The sequence below is a fragment of the Lycorma delicatula genome, chromosome 3, assembly GCF_047948215.1.
Source record: "Lycorma delicatula isolate Av1 chromosome 3, ASM4794821v1, whole genome shotgun sequence".
Taxonomy (NCBI): Eukaryota; Metazoa; Arthropoda; class Insecta; order Hemiptera; family Fulgoridae; genus Lycorma; species Lycorma delicatula.
This window is the reverse complement of record NC_134457.1, coordinates 60,011,186-60,027,633: the sequence shown is the minus strand read 5'-3', so window position 1 is coordinate 60,027,633 and position 16,448 is coordinate 60,011,186. Positions and strand designations below refer to the sequence as shown.

Here is a 16,448-nt window from a genome sequence, read left to right as displayed (position 1 = left end):
TTCTAAGGGTCTCATTTATAACAACGATGAAGTAATAAAAAATCCCGGATTTATTTAAACCTTACTCTTAAAATCCCTTAAATTTAACAAAATATTCCTGATAGAAATGATAACTCACATTAATACGTATAGAAAAATATCGTCTTTAATTATGACTTTTTTTTATACTATCAGTTAAAAGAAAACTCTGAAAATGACTTTACCACTATTTCAAGTAGACCACGATGAATTACGTTCTTACATACAACTAACTATTTGTAATAATATTTTAATCAATCGAAATCATTATACAAAATTTACTTTATCGGTTAAAAAAAGGACCAAGCTTTTAAATTTTCTTACTTTTTCGAACGAAAAATAAAGCATCTTTTGCAATTATCTTGTACCTCAATATATCGTGCAATTTATTTACATCCAGTTTATAAAAAGATGTTTTTAATATCGGCTAAAAGATACCATAAGAGTGATGTTGTTGTCAGAGAGTAATTAATGATATAAGGATAAAATAGATAAAATAAATAATAGTTATATCAACTTATAACTGGTCAATACATGCAATAAAATAACAAACATGCTAAGTAGAATATTAATTTTTTGAATAAAAATATGTTATATGCTACATCAAGATCTCATTTACTTTATTCTATAAAAAATCAGATTATGGAATATTCATAAAATATAATATATTACTTTCGTAAAATAATCAACACATTAACTTTTTACTTAGAAATAAGAAAATTTATAAGCACAGAACAATCATGAGATGGAAAAATGTTTTAAATTTTATACGGAAAAAAAAATTTACATTTATATTTATATACGGATTAAAAAAAAATTATAAAAAAAAATTATATATATTAATGTAGTTAGGATTAATAATATGATAAATACTGTTAGATAACATCGTAAATAATCAACCTTAAACTAAATCCATACGTCTCTAACGGTTGCCAGGCAATAAGTAACATAATATGTTCGATTTTAATGGAAAGATTGTACTAGTGAGGCCTGAACATATCACTATCTTGAAATTAGTTGACCTGGAAATTGATTTCTTTCAAAAGAGAAGTCCATAACAGCTGCAACGGATTTCTTTCACAACATTTTTTTTTTTTTTTCCTACAGTATTTTCAAAAAAAGACAGTGTATTGATACCATAAATATCTCATATTAAAGTTCAAATACGACGTTTTTAAAATATTCTGTTGAAAATTTAGTAACACATTTGTATATATAGATGTCTCTCTCTCTCTCTCTCTCTCTCTCTCTCTCTCTCTCTCTCTCTCTCAGTACATCTATATATATATATATATATATATATGTGTGTGTGTGTGTGTGTATACGGGGTTTGATAAAAAGATATGCGGAATTTAGTTTTTCTTATTTAGTAAAAAATCTTTATTTATTCTTCAACACTGATTTTTCCACCTTCAAAGTACTTTTTTCAGATATAAAATATATTTGTACCAGCGCTTTTTCCAATTTTCGAAGCACCTTCGAAACAGAATATCTGGTATGCCTTTTAGCTCCTTTAGCGATTCTGTCTTTATCTCTTCAATATTGGCAAAACGTCGTCGTTTACGGTTCTTTTTAGACTGGGGAATAGGAAGAAGTCACAGGGGGACATTTCCGGCGATTACGAAGGCTGAGGCATCATAACGATTTTTGGCCAGAAATTCATGAACAAACAGAAAATTGTGAGCAGGTGCATTATCGTGATGCAATTCCCATGACATTTTTGCCACAAATCCGGGCGTTTTATTCAGATTGCTTCACGCAAACAGCGTAGAACCAAAGGTAGAAGTCGGCGTTACTTATCACCCAGTGGTTAGTTTCCAATGGTCTCTCGAATCTCGGAGGGGGAGTAGAGAGTTGGCGCTGGTAAGAGGCGGGTGAAATGTCTGGCAAATAATACAGCGGTTCTTTTGCGTTACGTTAAATAGCTGAGTTCTCTCTTTGACCGTAACGTGACGACAAATTGTAAATTAAAGAGTGCTCTCGTAACATGGATGGCATCAGTCGAGTGGTAGATAAGTTCCGGGATGTTCTTGATGACATTGATGTGGAGTCCCAGGAGAAGCACTCAATGCAGCCGGAAATGGTGGACTAGAGAACCCAAACATACTTTATCATTACGGATCTAGCTTCGCAGACCCCAGATGTGGGAATTGACCGGTCTGCGTCCTGGTCTGGTGTGGAGATTCGTCGTATGTTTGACGACGGTGTCGCTGATGGAGAACTTGAGAAGCTGGTCCTTCGGGGCTGGCCTGAAGATGTTTTCCAAGTCTCAATTCTGGTGGAGGACACCGCTAGCATCGAAGAAGACACGGGTTTTACTTAAATGATTGACTTGGCGGTAGGGGCTGGCCATCCGAATCATGTCCCGGTTTTCTGAAAAGCGCCGTGGATCAGGGATCTGGATCGTTCGGGTAAATTGACGGCGGGCCAAGTCCTTGTAGTTCAATCCTCTATTCGGGACTTGTCCGGGGATGGTTTTTGTTCACGGATTGACATTAGTGAGGCTGATTACGCCCTTATAATTGATTCGGCGGCCGGGAATGGAAGGTGGCCTCCATTGTCTGTCGGTCGGTTTCCCGGGTTATGAAGAATGGTCACAGTAGGGCGGTTTGCTTTGCAGGGACTTCGGACGACGGGTTGGGAAGAGTTATCTTGTGCCGAGTTGTGTGTGTTGTGTGAGATGGTGTCAACGCCGAAGGATGTTGTAAGGAAATGACCTCAGGCCCACCGATGACAGTGATGGTTAAGGCGGAGGGGAAAACCTACGCCGATCTCCTCCGCTCAGTGAAAGGAGCTGTGTCGCCAGGTGAAGTCAGGATCCTCTCTGCAAGTAAGGGGCAGGGAGAGGATCTTAATATCCGGGTGCGGGCCGGTAGTAGTGCAGCTGAACGAATTATTAAGGACATTTCAGCGAAGGTTGAGGGCACTACTGCGGCCCTGACAGGGAGGGATGGCAGGAGGGTTTACGTCCTTGTCAAGGACGTGGATGTTCTAACTACTCAGGATGAGTTCGTGATGGAACACGTCGAAAGGTTACGGGGGCGTCAGTGTCGATAGAGGTTCTGTCCATGCGACACGCATGGACAGAAAACTTTATGGTGCGTCTCACCTTATGGTGAGACGTACCATAAGGTTCCACCAAAAGGTGGGACGCAGGTGGTCACTGAGGTCATGTCATCCATCCTGGCGGATAAATTACTGGCCGACGGAGGTGTCCTTATTGGATGGGTAGTATGCATAGTCATGAGGTGCTCAGTTAACGACCTTTGTTTTCACTGCTGGAAGCCGGGCAATAGAAGCAATTCCTGTACTGGGTCAGACCGTAGTGGTCACTGCTTTACCTGTGGCGAGGCTGGTCACTGCGGAAGGACTGCCGGCGGCAGGCTCGGTGTCTTTCCTGGAGATTGCATGGGTATGCACCCGGCGGGCAGGATGTAAGACTTCACCTGGACCATAAGATCCGGCGTCTGCTTAGCACTGTTGGGTGTCTGTGGGGGACAGCCCCGTCCAGGAAGGGTGGGAGTCTCCAGCGTCCCACCATCAATGAATCCCTCGCAGCACCTTCGGGGAGAGAATATAGCATCGTACTACCAGTGAGGGATCGCTTTAGGGGTCCCTAACCGGGACTCTGTCTCTACCAAAGTAGCTTGAGTCAATAGTACCACCCGCAGCTGAGTTTATGCTTGGTTTCGGGTCTGGCTCCAGGGGTCAGTGAAAACACAGATGTAAAAAAAAAAATTTTATTGACCCTCTGATAGTGAATAGGTGATTTTCCATAATCATTTTCTTTACTTTTTCGACAGTGTCATCGATTGTTTGTTATGCAGGGAAGTCCAGAAAGCGCTTGTCATTCCACGGATCCACAGATCTCTTTGGAAATGTTTTCATCACTTGTAAATGCTTTTCTTATTCATAGAAAAATAGCCAAACGCAACATACAACATTTCCAATACGGTTCTGCACTTTATTTCATTCTTAAAGCAAAATTTAATGTAAATTTTTTGTTCAATTTTTTCCACCAATTAAAAATCGCCGACCATGCTGAAACTCGTAACCTTTTCGATAGCTAACTAAACATATAATTTGGCTACCAATGTAAATATACGTTAGGAACAAGTATACCAACACAAAATAAAAAAATAATTATGACGATTGGACTTATACAGCCTGGAAATTAAAAAAATTCTGCGTGTTTTAAATTATATAAAGAATTAAAAGAAGCAAAGTAATAATTATATGCAGCCAGCTACTGAAGTAAAAGTGGGAGAATTGATGAATATAATAAAACTCTGAAGAGTTATTACTGTGTTTTATTTACGATAACTATATGGAATTCGCACTGAAATTATTGAAAAAATAAACAATGAAAATTTATATGGTTAAAAATTATTTCTTACTTATCTTTCATCTTTAATAAATCTCTTAGTATGACATTAAAAAACAATTTCTAATAAAAAAACCGCAATTGAAAAGTTAATTCTCTTTTATTAGATAAAAAGTAAATAAGAAAACTCAAGTAAATAATTTAATTCATATTGTAATGTATTAGAATGTACAACAAATTATTCTACAAACTTTTATTATAATTATTACATTTTAAATTTAACTAAGTAATTATCAAACAACTATAATCAATAATTTATAATTAATATATTAACTGCTGCGTCAGTGAATTTCAGAACTGTAATAAGTCTATTAGTTAATGTAATTTACATAATGAATTTAAATAATTTAGTGCATTTAATTAATTATTTCAATAATAATATTATTAGTTATGAACTAATGCTAAAGTTTATTTTTTCTGAAATTCTCAATTACCCGGTAAACTTAACAACACTTTTAATTATTAATACAAAAAAAGTTGAGATTGCAATTATAAATAAAGATTATAAAATGAAATCTATCCGGTCATAGCCGGATACTAACAATTATAAGGTCATAGCTTGGACTAACAATTAATTGTTAATGAAAAAATTTGAAGAAATTATTAATCCTTTAGTTTACATTTTCATCAATCAATACATCAATAATTAATAGGTATTATATTTCACAAGGAGGAAAGGAACTAGCTTTCTTATCCAGTTTCTAATTTTTGACTAAAGTCAAATTTTAGGTATTGTTTATGATTTTAGCAGTAACCGATTGTGTCAATATAGGACAATCAGTTTTCGAGTAAATGATTCGTTTTAAGTTAAATAAAAAGAAATATTTCTGGACGTAAATAAATATGTGACTTACAATTATTATATGTAAAATGGTTACTTTAAAGATTCCTTAAACAACTGGATAACTTTGATTTTAATTTATCTGAGCTTTGAATAAGAGAAGAAATCCTTCGTTTGAGTTCGTTATCATATTTGACAAAATTTTAATTCATTCTACCCAATTGGTAGAAGTTACATAAAATAGATGTTCACATATTGACGGGATTATTAGACCAAAAAGAGGCAGCATTAATTATCGGTACCCGTTTCAGGAGATATTCTCTGCTATTAATGAAACTAATGAGGATTTTTCACGCTTCTTGCACAATAATGCGGTAGACTAGCGTTAGCATTACATTAAAATTATAAAAAAGGAAAAAAGCTTTTTATTCCTCTAAATAAATTTAATTTTATGATAATTAGCAAGAATCCACAAGCAGGCTAAATACGAGGCTGGTAATATTCAAATATTAAAATTACCTTCATAGGAGTTTAACTGGTTGTATTTCTTAAAAAGATCTTAGTTACAAAAGATTAAAAAAAAAAAGTAGATTATGAGATGAGTTCATTTTTCAGGACAGCAGTCAAAACGTCTGTCATTTTTTCTACCAAAAAATTCAATTTTTAAAACATTTTAACATTTTGAAATCCTTTAATCAAATAAAACAAGTTATCATCGATAACGTACACACACAAAATACCACGAATCATGTAAATTTCTCCAAGACATCTAAAATAAATTGACAAAAATTGTTCAGTATACTGGCTAAGAGTGATATTAAAATTATCAAATCACGTTAAGTAATATAAAAGAAACTCATAAAATACTACAGTACTTTCATGTTTTCAATCAATGAGCTATCTATGATAGACTGTTATGTCCTTCATAATAGTGAATTATTTTTTTTTATAGAATGCGAAGCAGGACAGTGTAGAAAACTGTATCAAATGTACTTATAATAAGATATCTTATACAAATACACAGGGCCTGAGGTTTATATCTAGCTGTCGATGAATAAGTTCATAGATAGTCGTACACAGTGCAGGAGTAAGGCAGCATAAGGAATTTCAGGCAACGGATACTGGTGTGATGTATAGCCAGTATGCACGTCGGATTGGCAGAACTGTATTAAATAATAATACATGAAAAACAATCTTTTTAAAACACGAAGAATAAGTTAAGAATCAGTTACATTCAGGCAGTGTAGTACAATATAATTAAATACATTAGGAAAAGTAAGTGTGTAGACGTAATGTAACGTAATAGATGAAACGCTTTTTTACCGACACATAATACAAACACACACATAATACAACAGACACATAATGCAAACGCTTTTTATAGATAAAATGCTAATGTGAAAAAGTTTTAGATTTTTTTTTCATATACGTTGTTAGCTTGCTTACTTGCGTGTTTCTAAAAATGTCATACACTGCCTACAACTGCACTGTAAGAAGCACTTGGTCTACTATCGAGTACATCAGGATTTTGCAGAGACAAATTATTACTGCGAAACAGAATACAATATACTAGAATTAGGACTTTCAATGATTCACGTGAAAGTTCCGTGTAAGATTCATCTAGCAAAACGGTTGTTTTGCGAACAAATTCATTATTTTTTTAAATATGAAAAATATCTTAATTATATGTAGAAAAAACGTATATGAAATCAGTATATTTATTATAAAAACTTTGAAAAAAATTAATAAATAAATCCATTTATTGCATATTTTATTACCATATAGTTTCGAATAGTAATCAGACTTAGGATATATTAAAAGTAATAATTCATGCATTCTGAATAAGCATATTCCCAATCATAAGCGTTCAAGATTCTTGTGGTAAATTAATTATTTAAAAGGAGCAATACATTTTCTGTATAAAATCAAAAAACTGATGCAAAAAGAGAAAAATTAGCTTTAAAAAAAAATCCATAAAAAGTTCGAATACGTGTCTGGTTGGTATGTTTTTGAATATCACCAAAATCAATATTTACTCTATAAATTGAACTGATATAATAAATTCTTCTGAAACTTTTTGTAATAAAAGTTATATTTATCTTCACTATTGACATAAAACCTCTTTAGAGGAAAGTTAGATAACATATATTTACCTTTTTGTTTTACAAATAATTCACTTAGCTTATAAGTCACTAGAAAAAATTGCATTGATAAAAAACATGATAAGATACAAGAAAAAGTAAAATAGGGAATTCAATAAATCTCTTTTACAACCTAGCAAAGTAACTTTTAATATAACAACTGAAATTTACGATTCTATACTAGAATCATTTTGTTTCTTCACTGTTACTCAAAAATTAATAATTTTCTTAATTGTGAGTTTTACCTATTTTATAAAATCAGCAGGGCAAAATTATAAAAAAAATTATCTAAAATTCTTTATTTACTTGACCCACATTTTACGAAATTAATTTTTTTTATATCTTTCCAAAACTACAACTTATCATATCGGTATGACAGAACATTTAGGAAGGTAACGGAAAAAGTCCCCTACTTTATAGATTACTTTTTTTTGGAGAAATTTAATGAATTAGATTTAACTTTTAACGAATTTTGTTTTAAGAGTACTTTAAATAAATGGTTAATTTTCTATGGATCGTAATTGAACAGAAACGAATAAATGTGTACATAGGCCTACGTTTAAAATTTGGGGTTCGATTAAAATTTCCTTTCAATTTCATTGAAATTTAGATATGCTGTAGTAGTGTATCTAAGTTGTGCGTAAGAAGATTTCATGAAGACTGGTTGAGTCGTCCTTGAGTTACCCTCAATTTAATGTCAACAACAGAAACGTACCCTCAATTTGAGATTATGTTGACTATGTATGGAATTGCGGGAAGTCCCTTTACACTGCAGCAAATCCAGCTTCATCAGGATTAAATACTGTCAATCCTCACCACTGATATCGCTAGCTATTGCTGGAAAAGTTAGTGATGATAAGTCGTGCCGTGTTCATTCGTGGTGGGATGACTTCAGTCGTACCTGAGTGTGGGACGATGGCGAATACGAATACGTTCACTGTCAAAGAGCTTTTTTACCTTGTGTGTGGGTCAACCAACGTCGACACACTCATAAAACATTGAAGAATTTTACGAATGACTTCTTTGTGCGTTTTGTGAAATCGTCACCATCAAAACGTTACTAACACGGGATAAGAAGGCTTTTGTAACGGGACGTGTTCCTGATGCGCCACACAATCGAGCTGAGATGTGGCTGTTGTTGAGGCATTTATTCAACCACGCAAACGTTCTGCAGAGTTACGCAGAACTCTGCGTAACGTTAGAACACAGTGCAAATGCTAGAACGAATGCGCAAATCAACGTGAAAACATTCTGCAGAGTTACGTATTCAAACATAGTCAATGCGAGAGCGTATGCGGAAGGACTTAAAAGTTAAATGTTTTCGTCCAGCCACAGTTAATGAGTTGAGAAACAATCACCATGATCGACATGTTTATACATGTCAGTTCAGTTACTGCTTCAATGATAAAAAAACATCATGTTCTCAGATGAGTGGACGATTTATCGAAGCTCTCGTAGACGAAATTTTTTTAGGAAAAAGACAGTCCTTACTTTTTTGAGGAGATTAAACACCATCCGCCTCATGTTTATGATTTAGGCTGGCGTAGTTAATCATCATAGTTATCTGAGAATGATCGACAAGTGGTCGCTTCCAAAATTAATGGTAAAAGGAGAGGATAATAAATTTCAATGAAATTTTCTCGAATCATTGGATTGGACGTGGTGCAGAAGAATTACTAGCCCCCCCATTGTCCTGACCTAACCATACCTGACAATGCACTCTGGAGTTTTGTTAAGAGAAGAGATCCGAAAACGCAGATACGTCAATAACCAGCAGCTCCAAGACGCTGTTCGTTCAGCATTTGAAATGGTCACCCCTGATGTACTGTTGTGGATGAACAATCGGACATGGAGGCGCATACAGCTGTGCTTTGAATATGGTGGAACCCAGACGTTATAGATCCATAAAAGGTAAATTGCACCTATCCTAATAATTTCATAACTAGCGCAAAGGGACTCCCACCCTCCCTGTAATGGTGTATTTTTCATACACACTGATGCAATGAGCCACATTGGTTAGTGAATTGAAAGTTGATGCTTGTATGTAGGTCTATTTATTAATCAAACGTATGTACTACGTTGTACTGTGAAAATTAATGAATTTCTGACTGCGAAATAGAGGGTGTCGGAAATGAAAAGTCGGTCTTCTTGTGGAGAACTGCGCAAGAGTTTTTTTTAATTGAAAAATTTTCATAACACCTTCATGCAATATCCTACCGCACAATTATCTATACTAAAATTTTAGGTTAAACGTCATGGAATTGGTTAACTGTGCAGGAATGAAAACCTGATTTGTTTTAACTACCGACATTTGATAAGAGATTTGATTGTTCCACTCACAAAATTCAGTTAAATTCGTAATTTAAAATTACCTATCAAAAGACAAGAAAACAAATATAATCACAAATAGTTCTTCAATCTAATAAAAAATGTAATTTTCAGTTTCCCAATTTTAAATACATATTTTTAAATATGGCTGTTTATTAATTAATATTCTGAAAACAAAAAAAGAAAAAATATTCTAATTTAAGTTTAAAGATGAATTAAGTTTGACTTTAAATAAGTTAAAAATTCTAGATTTGGAATTAAATTCTTTATTAATTCTACAGATAAAAATATAAATCCAATAAAAAATCACAAAAAAGTGGTAAAAACTAACTAAAATTATGTTTATTTTATATATATATATATATATATATATATATATATATATATATATATATATATAGCTGTTTTTAATGTGTTCTACCCACTAAATAATGTTTTAAAATTGTGCAAAAACCGAAAGCTCTCATATGAAAAGTGGGTGTATGTTACCATTCCACTGTAGATGAGATTAATTTTAGCATTAGACATTATTTGTTACTCTGCCTGTGCGTCAAAGAATTTGTAATATATATATTATATAATTGCATAAAGTTTTGAAGGTAGCTAACAAACCCCGAAACTGGCATGTTGCTATTTTATTTATAACAAAAAAACCGTGCTATGAAATATAAAAAGAAAAGTCTTAGAACGAGGACGAAATGTTAAAAAACAAAACTTATTCTAAAATCTTCCCGGATGAAATTAATAAAAAAATGAACTGAATATGATTGATTAATAATTCAGACTCTTTCTTTTCCACAGTTTAATCAAGTGAAAATTTACAAACATAAAAAAATAATTTTCCTCACATAAATACTTTTTTAAACAGTCCTGTTTACTTTAATGAAAAAATAATTATGATTTATTAATACTGTACTTAATTTTAAAATTATTAATTAGATTACTGAATTGGTATACGGTCTTACCTGTTCTAAAATTGACGACGATATCAATTAGGAATATAGTGTCTGATAGACAATTGAAGGCGATCCATCTAGTACTTAAATCATCGTTGAAAAATGAAATAGCGACGGGTAGTATTATTAAATTAGCTACTAATAATAGTAGCATGCAGAGATCCCAGTAGAACCTGCAACAGAAAATTTACAATGTAATATTTTTTTCGTAACATTTAAACAAAATTTACTACATTTATATTGAAAGTAAAATTAGGTTCTAAAAAGTTCACAAACAAAAAATTACTTAATATCTAAATTAAAATGGCCATTTAGATAGCCATAAATACATACCATCTTGTAAAAGAAGAATTCGCTAAAACGTGGTGGGGAATCTGAATTGCAGGTTTAAATAGTTTAGATTTCTAAAATATCGGCTAAAAATTCTTGTTTTACAATATTTCGTAAGTATCTTTATTTTCAATTAATATTGTTTATTTTTTTATTTTTATTTTACTTTTACTTTGTTTGCATTTTATATATACATATATTTTAAACTATACATTTCCATAGGGTCTATTGAAGATGATTTTTTTTTACAATTGATATGGCTCACTAGGTTAGATTTTAAGTATATTTTTAATAAATGCTTCTTTGAGCAATCGAGTTCTCAAAATTATTTCAAGAATAGTTCAGCATATTTCTTTATTTGCCTCCCCCTCTCGCCAATAAAAAGTTCAAAAAGATAAAAAAAGTTCAAAAATTTAATAATTTCAATTGCATACAAATTTTGGAATTAAATTTAGTATTTATTTGTGTCTTACTCTTCAGAAACTTTATTTGAGAAATTTTTAGATGAATCCAAGTAAAGAGCTGGTTCGTTGATTATACATCATGAAATTCATTTTACCAGTTTGTTTAAAGTGTTGATCAATGATTTATCATAAATTTTAAAATCTAATAAATCTTAAACAATAGCTTTTAACTTTTCCAAATCTTTATAAAAATTTGTAATAAGAGAAAATCATATCTTCATAACTACAAATTGCAGAGATACAGTATGTAAAACACTGCATGATTTTTGATTGCATGATTTGATCAACAAGAACTTTTTCCTTATTTTTTTGATACAAAACTGATATTTAATTTCAATTTTTTTAATATGCATTTACGATTTATTCTAGTGACAAAAAGACATTTCTTCGAATATTTTATACTGAATAATAAGTAAAATATTATTTCTTTAATCTAGAATATTTACTATTCAAAGCTCTTTAATATAAGACAGTTACTAATCAGATTCCCCCGACTACATTTAAATATTTTCGTTGGAAAAAATCTTCTTATCGATGTAAGACCGGTTGAGAACTTAATCACTAGACAACCTTAAATGTCTGCTATTTCTACAACATGACAAATATATTTAAACAAATTAAAACTATCTGAAAGTTGATTGGTTATCCATTATTTTTTATTTTTTATTTTTAACCTCCGGATCCACCAGGCATTCTTCAGAGGATGAGATGAATGATTTGTAGCGTGTGTGAAAATGCCATGCCTGACCTGGATTCGAACCCGGGACGCCGGTCAGACATGGCATTTTATTTAATTAAATATTGCATAACGATGTTCAATATTTTATTTCCATACCTTGTTTTCTTTGTTTTTAGTTCGATTTATTATCGTATTTTTGGTTCAATTTATTTATTTTTATTTTTGGCAGACATGTTTTTTTTAGTTTTTTCAATTGTTTTTATTATTTAATACTTTACAGTGATCATCGAGAAAAATTCACGATTCAACAACTTATGGATATAACGTATTTAACGTACTGCGGCAAATGAGGAAAACATAAACATTTCAATTTATTTATTTAATTGGCGTATAACAATCTAATCTTACAGATTTCTCAAGCGTTGAGTTTTTCGAGAGATTTTTTATAGTGTGGATCATACAGCAATTTTCTGGGATCCACCAAACAACTAATGGCTAAATTCTCCAATTGTCTCATGCGACTCAGTGCTACGTAGATTTGGCCCTTGGCAAAGATATGAGTGTTCAGATCTACGATAGCTCTATCTACGGTAATCCCTTGTAGTTTATGCACCGTCACAGCCCAGCACAATATTAGCGGCAGCATACGCCGTACCACTGACCCCTGTCTAACTAAAGCAATAAATTCGACAGTAGTGAGCTCAATCTTCAATCCCTTGCCGATGGCATTACCTAATCGTACTATAAACAAACTTTACAAAGACCGTTTGTGGAAACTTGCAGGGTTCAAGCTGGTCTCGGCGTAGTGCAGCCCACTTGATTTTTCAGAGTATATCACTTAATTTTTATTAATTTTTTAATTATTCAGTTTAAATCCAGCTAATACAGTGGTAAAGGTTTCAGATCGTGAAAATTTGTGCTCAACCGGAAAATCTCCACTACTACTGCACACGTGCACACACACACACACACACACACACACACTTTTATATAATCTATGACACTTCCTGTAACGTAAGAATTCCAACGCGGAGTCATATATCTAAATCGGTTCGGTCGTTGCTGTTACGGTGGAAAAAATATACATAAATATATACGCCCTAAAAATACATTACACTTCAATTTAGGCAGTAGTGAAAAGACAATTCACTTGTTTTGAATTCTTCAAAACAATTCACTGATCAATACACAATGCAAAAACCATGTAATTATTAGTCATACAATATATGAATTTCAACGCTTAGAATGAAATATATTTATTATTTTTCTTAACAATATATTTCTAATAATTATATTTTCTTTTAATTTTATATTACATTTATTTGTTTAATTTAATTTATGTTAATTATATATCTTAATATATTTATATTAAACTTTAAATCTTCTTTTAAAAAAATAATATTTTAAGGGAAAAATTAATAGCTGCTGAAGAATAACATGCAAGGAAATGAAAATGTCAAAAACCATTCTACCAAAAAAATTTCAAAAATAGTTTTCCTCCGATTAATTATTTAGAAGGTTAACAAAAACAAGCGAAAATCGCTGTGATGATATTCGATCTTTTGTAGGAGAAGAACACATAAAAAAGATAATTTCTTTTGCTCTCTTTTAGCAAATAGATAGAGATGTTAGGGAATAATATTTGAATAAGTCCGGTATAGCGGGCCTGATTATGGATTCCTACGAATTATTACGAAAGTAATAGAAAATGTAATAATTGAAGTAATCCAGAAAGGAGGAAAAAAGAGAACCCTTTTTGTAACGAATAGGTCCGTTTTACAATCATCTTTTGTTATACTGCCCGCTAACACACAATGAACATCTGTTGTACGATGAGAAGAGACCAGGTTTGGAATTCATGGGAACAAAAGCCTCGGTCAACTGTTTTCCCGCTTCGACTTGGGTCCGGTCCGACAGGTAAATAGGCTAGCAGTATAGATCCCAGACCAGGTTTGGAATTCATGGGAACAAAAGCCTCGGTCAACTGTTTTCACGCTTCGACTTGGGTCCGGTCCGACAGGTAAATAGGCTAGCAGTATAGATCCCTCTCTGGAAGACCAGCTTAAAATGGGCAGTTCTGCAAAGAATTCAGCGTGGAGAGGCTGCGAGTTGTGTGGGTTTGGCGGAGTTCTGCGAACCTGTCCTGCGAGACGTTACAACGAAAGTCCAGCGAGGAGAGTCAGAGTTATTATTATATCATTATTATATTTTATATGTAATTTATTATTAAGCTATTTTTTTTTAACCTCCGAGACCACCGTTAGGAATTGCTTCAGAGGATGAGATTAATGACATTGTAACGTGTGAAAATGCCATATCTGACCGGGATTCGAACTCGGGACCGTCGGATGAAAGACCGAGACGCTACCACTCGTGCCACGGATGCCGGCTAAGCTAATGTTCAGTATAATTTTGCATCTCATTCTGTCATGTACACTTTCGTCAACAATGTAATGTTCATTATAACTTATTAAAATTAATACTTAATCATCATCTAAACAATGACATTTATTTATTACAAAATATGAACCAGCAAAGTTAAAATATACACCTGAGGTATTACACCGAAGCGGTTAGTTATTTGAACAGTGAGTATAAACATAATGTTATATTTATGCATACATATATTTTGTTATAAAGTTAATAATGTTTCGAGAAAAGAAACTGTACCTTTATAAAATTGAAAATGTTTAACATATAAAAATAAAATATGTAAATAAATTTTCATCATACATTTGTGTACCTGGAGGTAAAATTACGCTATATAAATAATAAAAAAAACATCCTTATATCGAATGCAATATTTATTATAATAACTGTTAACTAATAATGATATTGATCTGTATCTATACAAATTGGTAACTAAACAACTGTAGGAGAGAAAAAACAAATACAAATATTTAATTTCACCATAATTTATATCCAAACTGCTTCATCTCAAAAATTTACAGAATGGTAAAGGTTTATTCGTAGTTCAACTACTCACATAGAATTGAACGAATCGATGATAAAAAAAAATTAATTTGTAGATTTTTCTGCATAATTCTGTAAAACAATACAATTATTATTAAAAATAAAATTTTTAGGCAACGAAGCAAGAATTCGACAATTTTTTTTTTAAAAAAGAAAAAAATTAAAACAAAATTATATATCCATTGTAATGTAAACTATACCATTCCAAATTACAATAAATTTATAATTAGTACAACATACAAAAAGTGCAAGAAGGGTAAAGAAAACGCCTAAAAACAAGATAAACATATGAAACAACGCAGCTGATCTGTTTAACAGTGATAAATAAAAGCAGATTATAAGTAACGTCAATAATTGAATGGGTCTCATTTTCTATTCACCAGCGTGTTGTAGTTTACCCCCTCGAAGCTGCCATCCGCTGAGTGGTTGCTTAGTGAACAGCTAGAAATTAATTCAATGAAAAGTCGCGACCGTTTGATTATACAGTCTGGCTTAGACCTATAACCAGTAATAACTAAAAAAAACCTGTAAATAAAGAAAAACAAACCTGAGGAAAAAACACTTAACAGAACAAAGTAAACTCAAACTAACACACAACAGAAAAAAAAATTGAATTAATTGACTATAATGAGGAGGATATTTGGTATATCTACTTCTAGATATATCCAAACATATGATTCTATTTTTTGTAGAATTAAATAAATGAATAATATTTATAAGGAAAACGGTGTTTAAAGTGGCCGCTACTATCGCCACACTCGCGCTAATAAAATAAGGTACGCACGCGCGCTCTAGTTTGAATCATTGAATTAAAAAAAAAAATATTATATTTAAATAAAATGATAAATATTTTAAATTAAATTGTATGTGGGTGTAAGCCGTGCAACAGAAAAAAGCCGCGTGGTGGGAAAGTTCTACAACTGTATGGTCAGTTTTTTTTTTTAATTGATTTTTAATTCCGACTCGCATACATAATCATGAGACAGTAAAATTATTACTTTATCGTTTTAGAGTTATTTTTATTTTTTTTTATTTTTTAAATAAATATATATATATACCTATATAAATAATGTTTTAATACCAAAACTTAACGCTTGGACTTAATAAGATACCTACAGCAAACTCTTGGTCCATTCCTACAAGTAAACAAAGGATTCATATAAATTTGAATTCGTATAATAAATATTTATTATTTTTGAAGCCCAATAATCGTTACAAATAACCCCATCAAGAATTACATATTGCAGTTTTTTTACATTCGAAATAAATATCGAATGCTAAAACATTTTTGTGTTGGTTTTTGAAGAAATTTATAAAAAATATATGTTATGTAGTTTTTTATTGATCAAATTTAGTTCCTTACATTTAACTTTTTACTTTTTTCTTAATCATTT

The 16,448-nt window shown here is 32.0% G+C and overlaps 1 protein-coding gene across 3 annotated transcripts in view; it reads right to left on the bottom strand.

The window, feature by feature from the left end:
* The window catches only part of Ih (hyperpolarization activated cyclic nucleotide gated potassium channel Ih), a 633,919-nt gene that overhangs the window by 186,570 nt on the left and 430,901 nt on the right, over positions 1-16,448 (bottom strand). For all 3 annotated transcript variants that reach the window (XM_075359885.1, XM_075359888.1, XM_075359887.1), the window contains exon 2: positions 10,618-10,781. In XM_075359885.1, the coding sequence (XP_075216000.1) occupies positions 10,618-10,781 (164 nt within the window). The remainder of the gene's footprint in view (positions 1-10,617; positions 10,782-16,448) is intronic.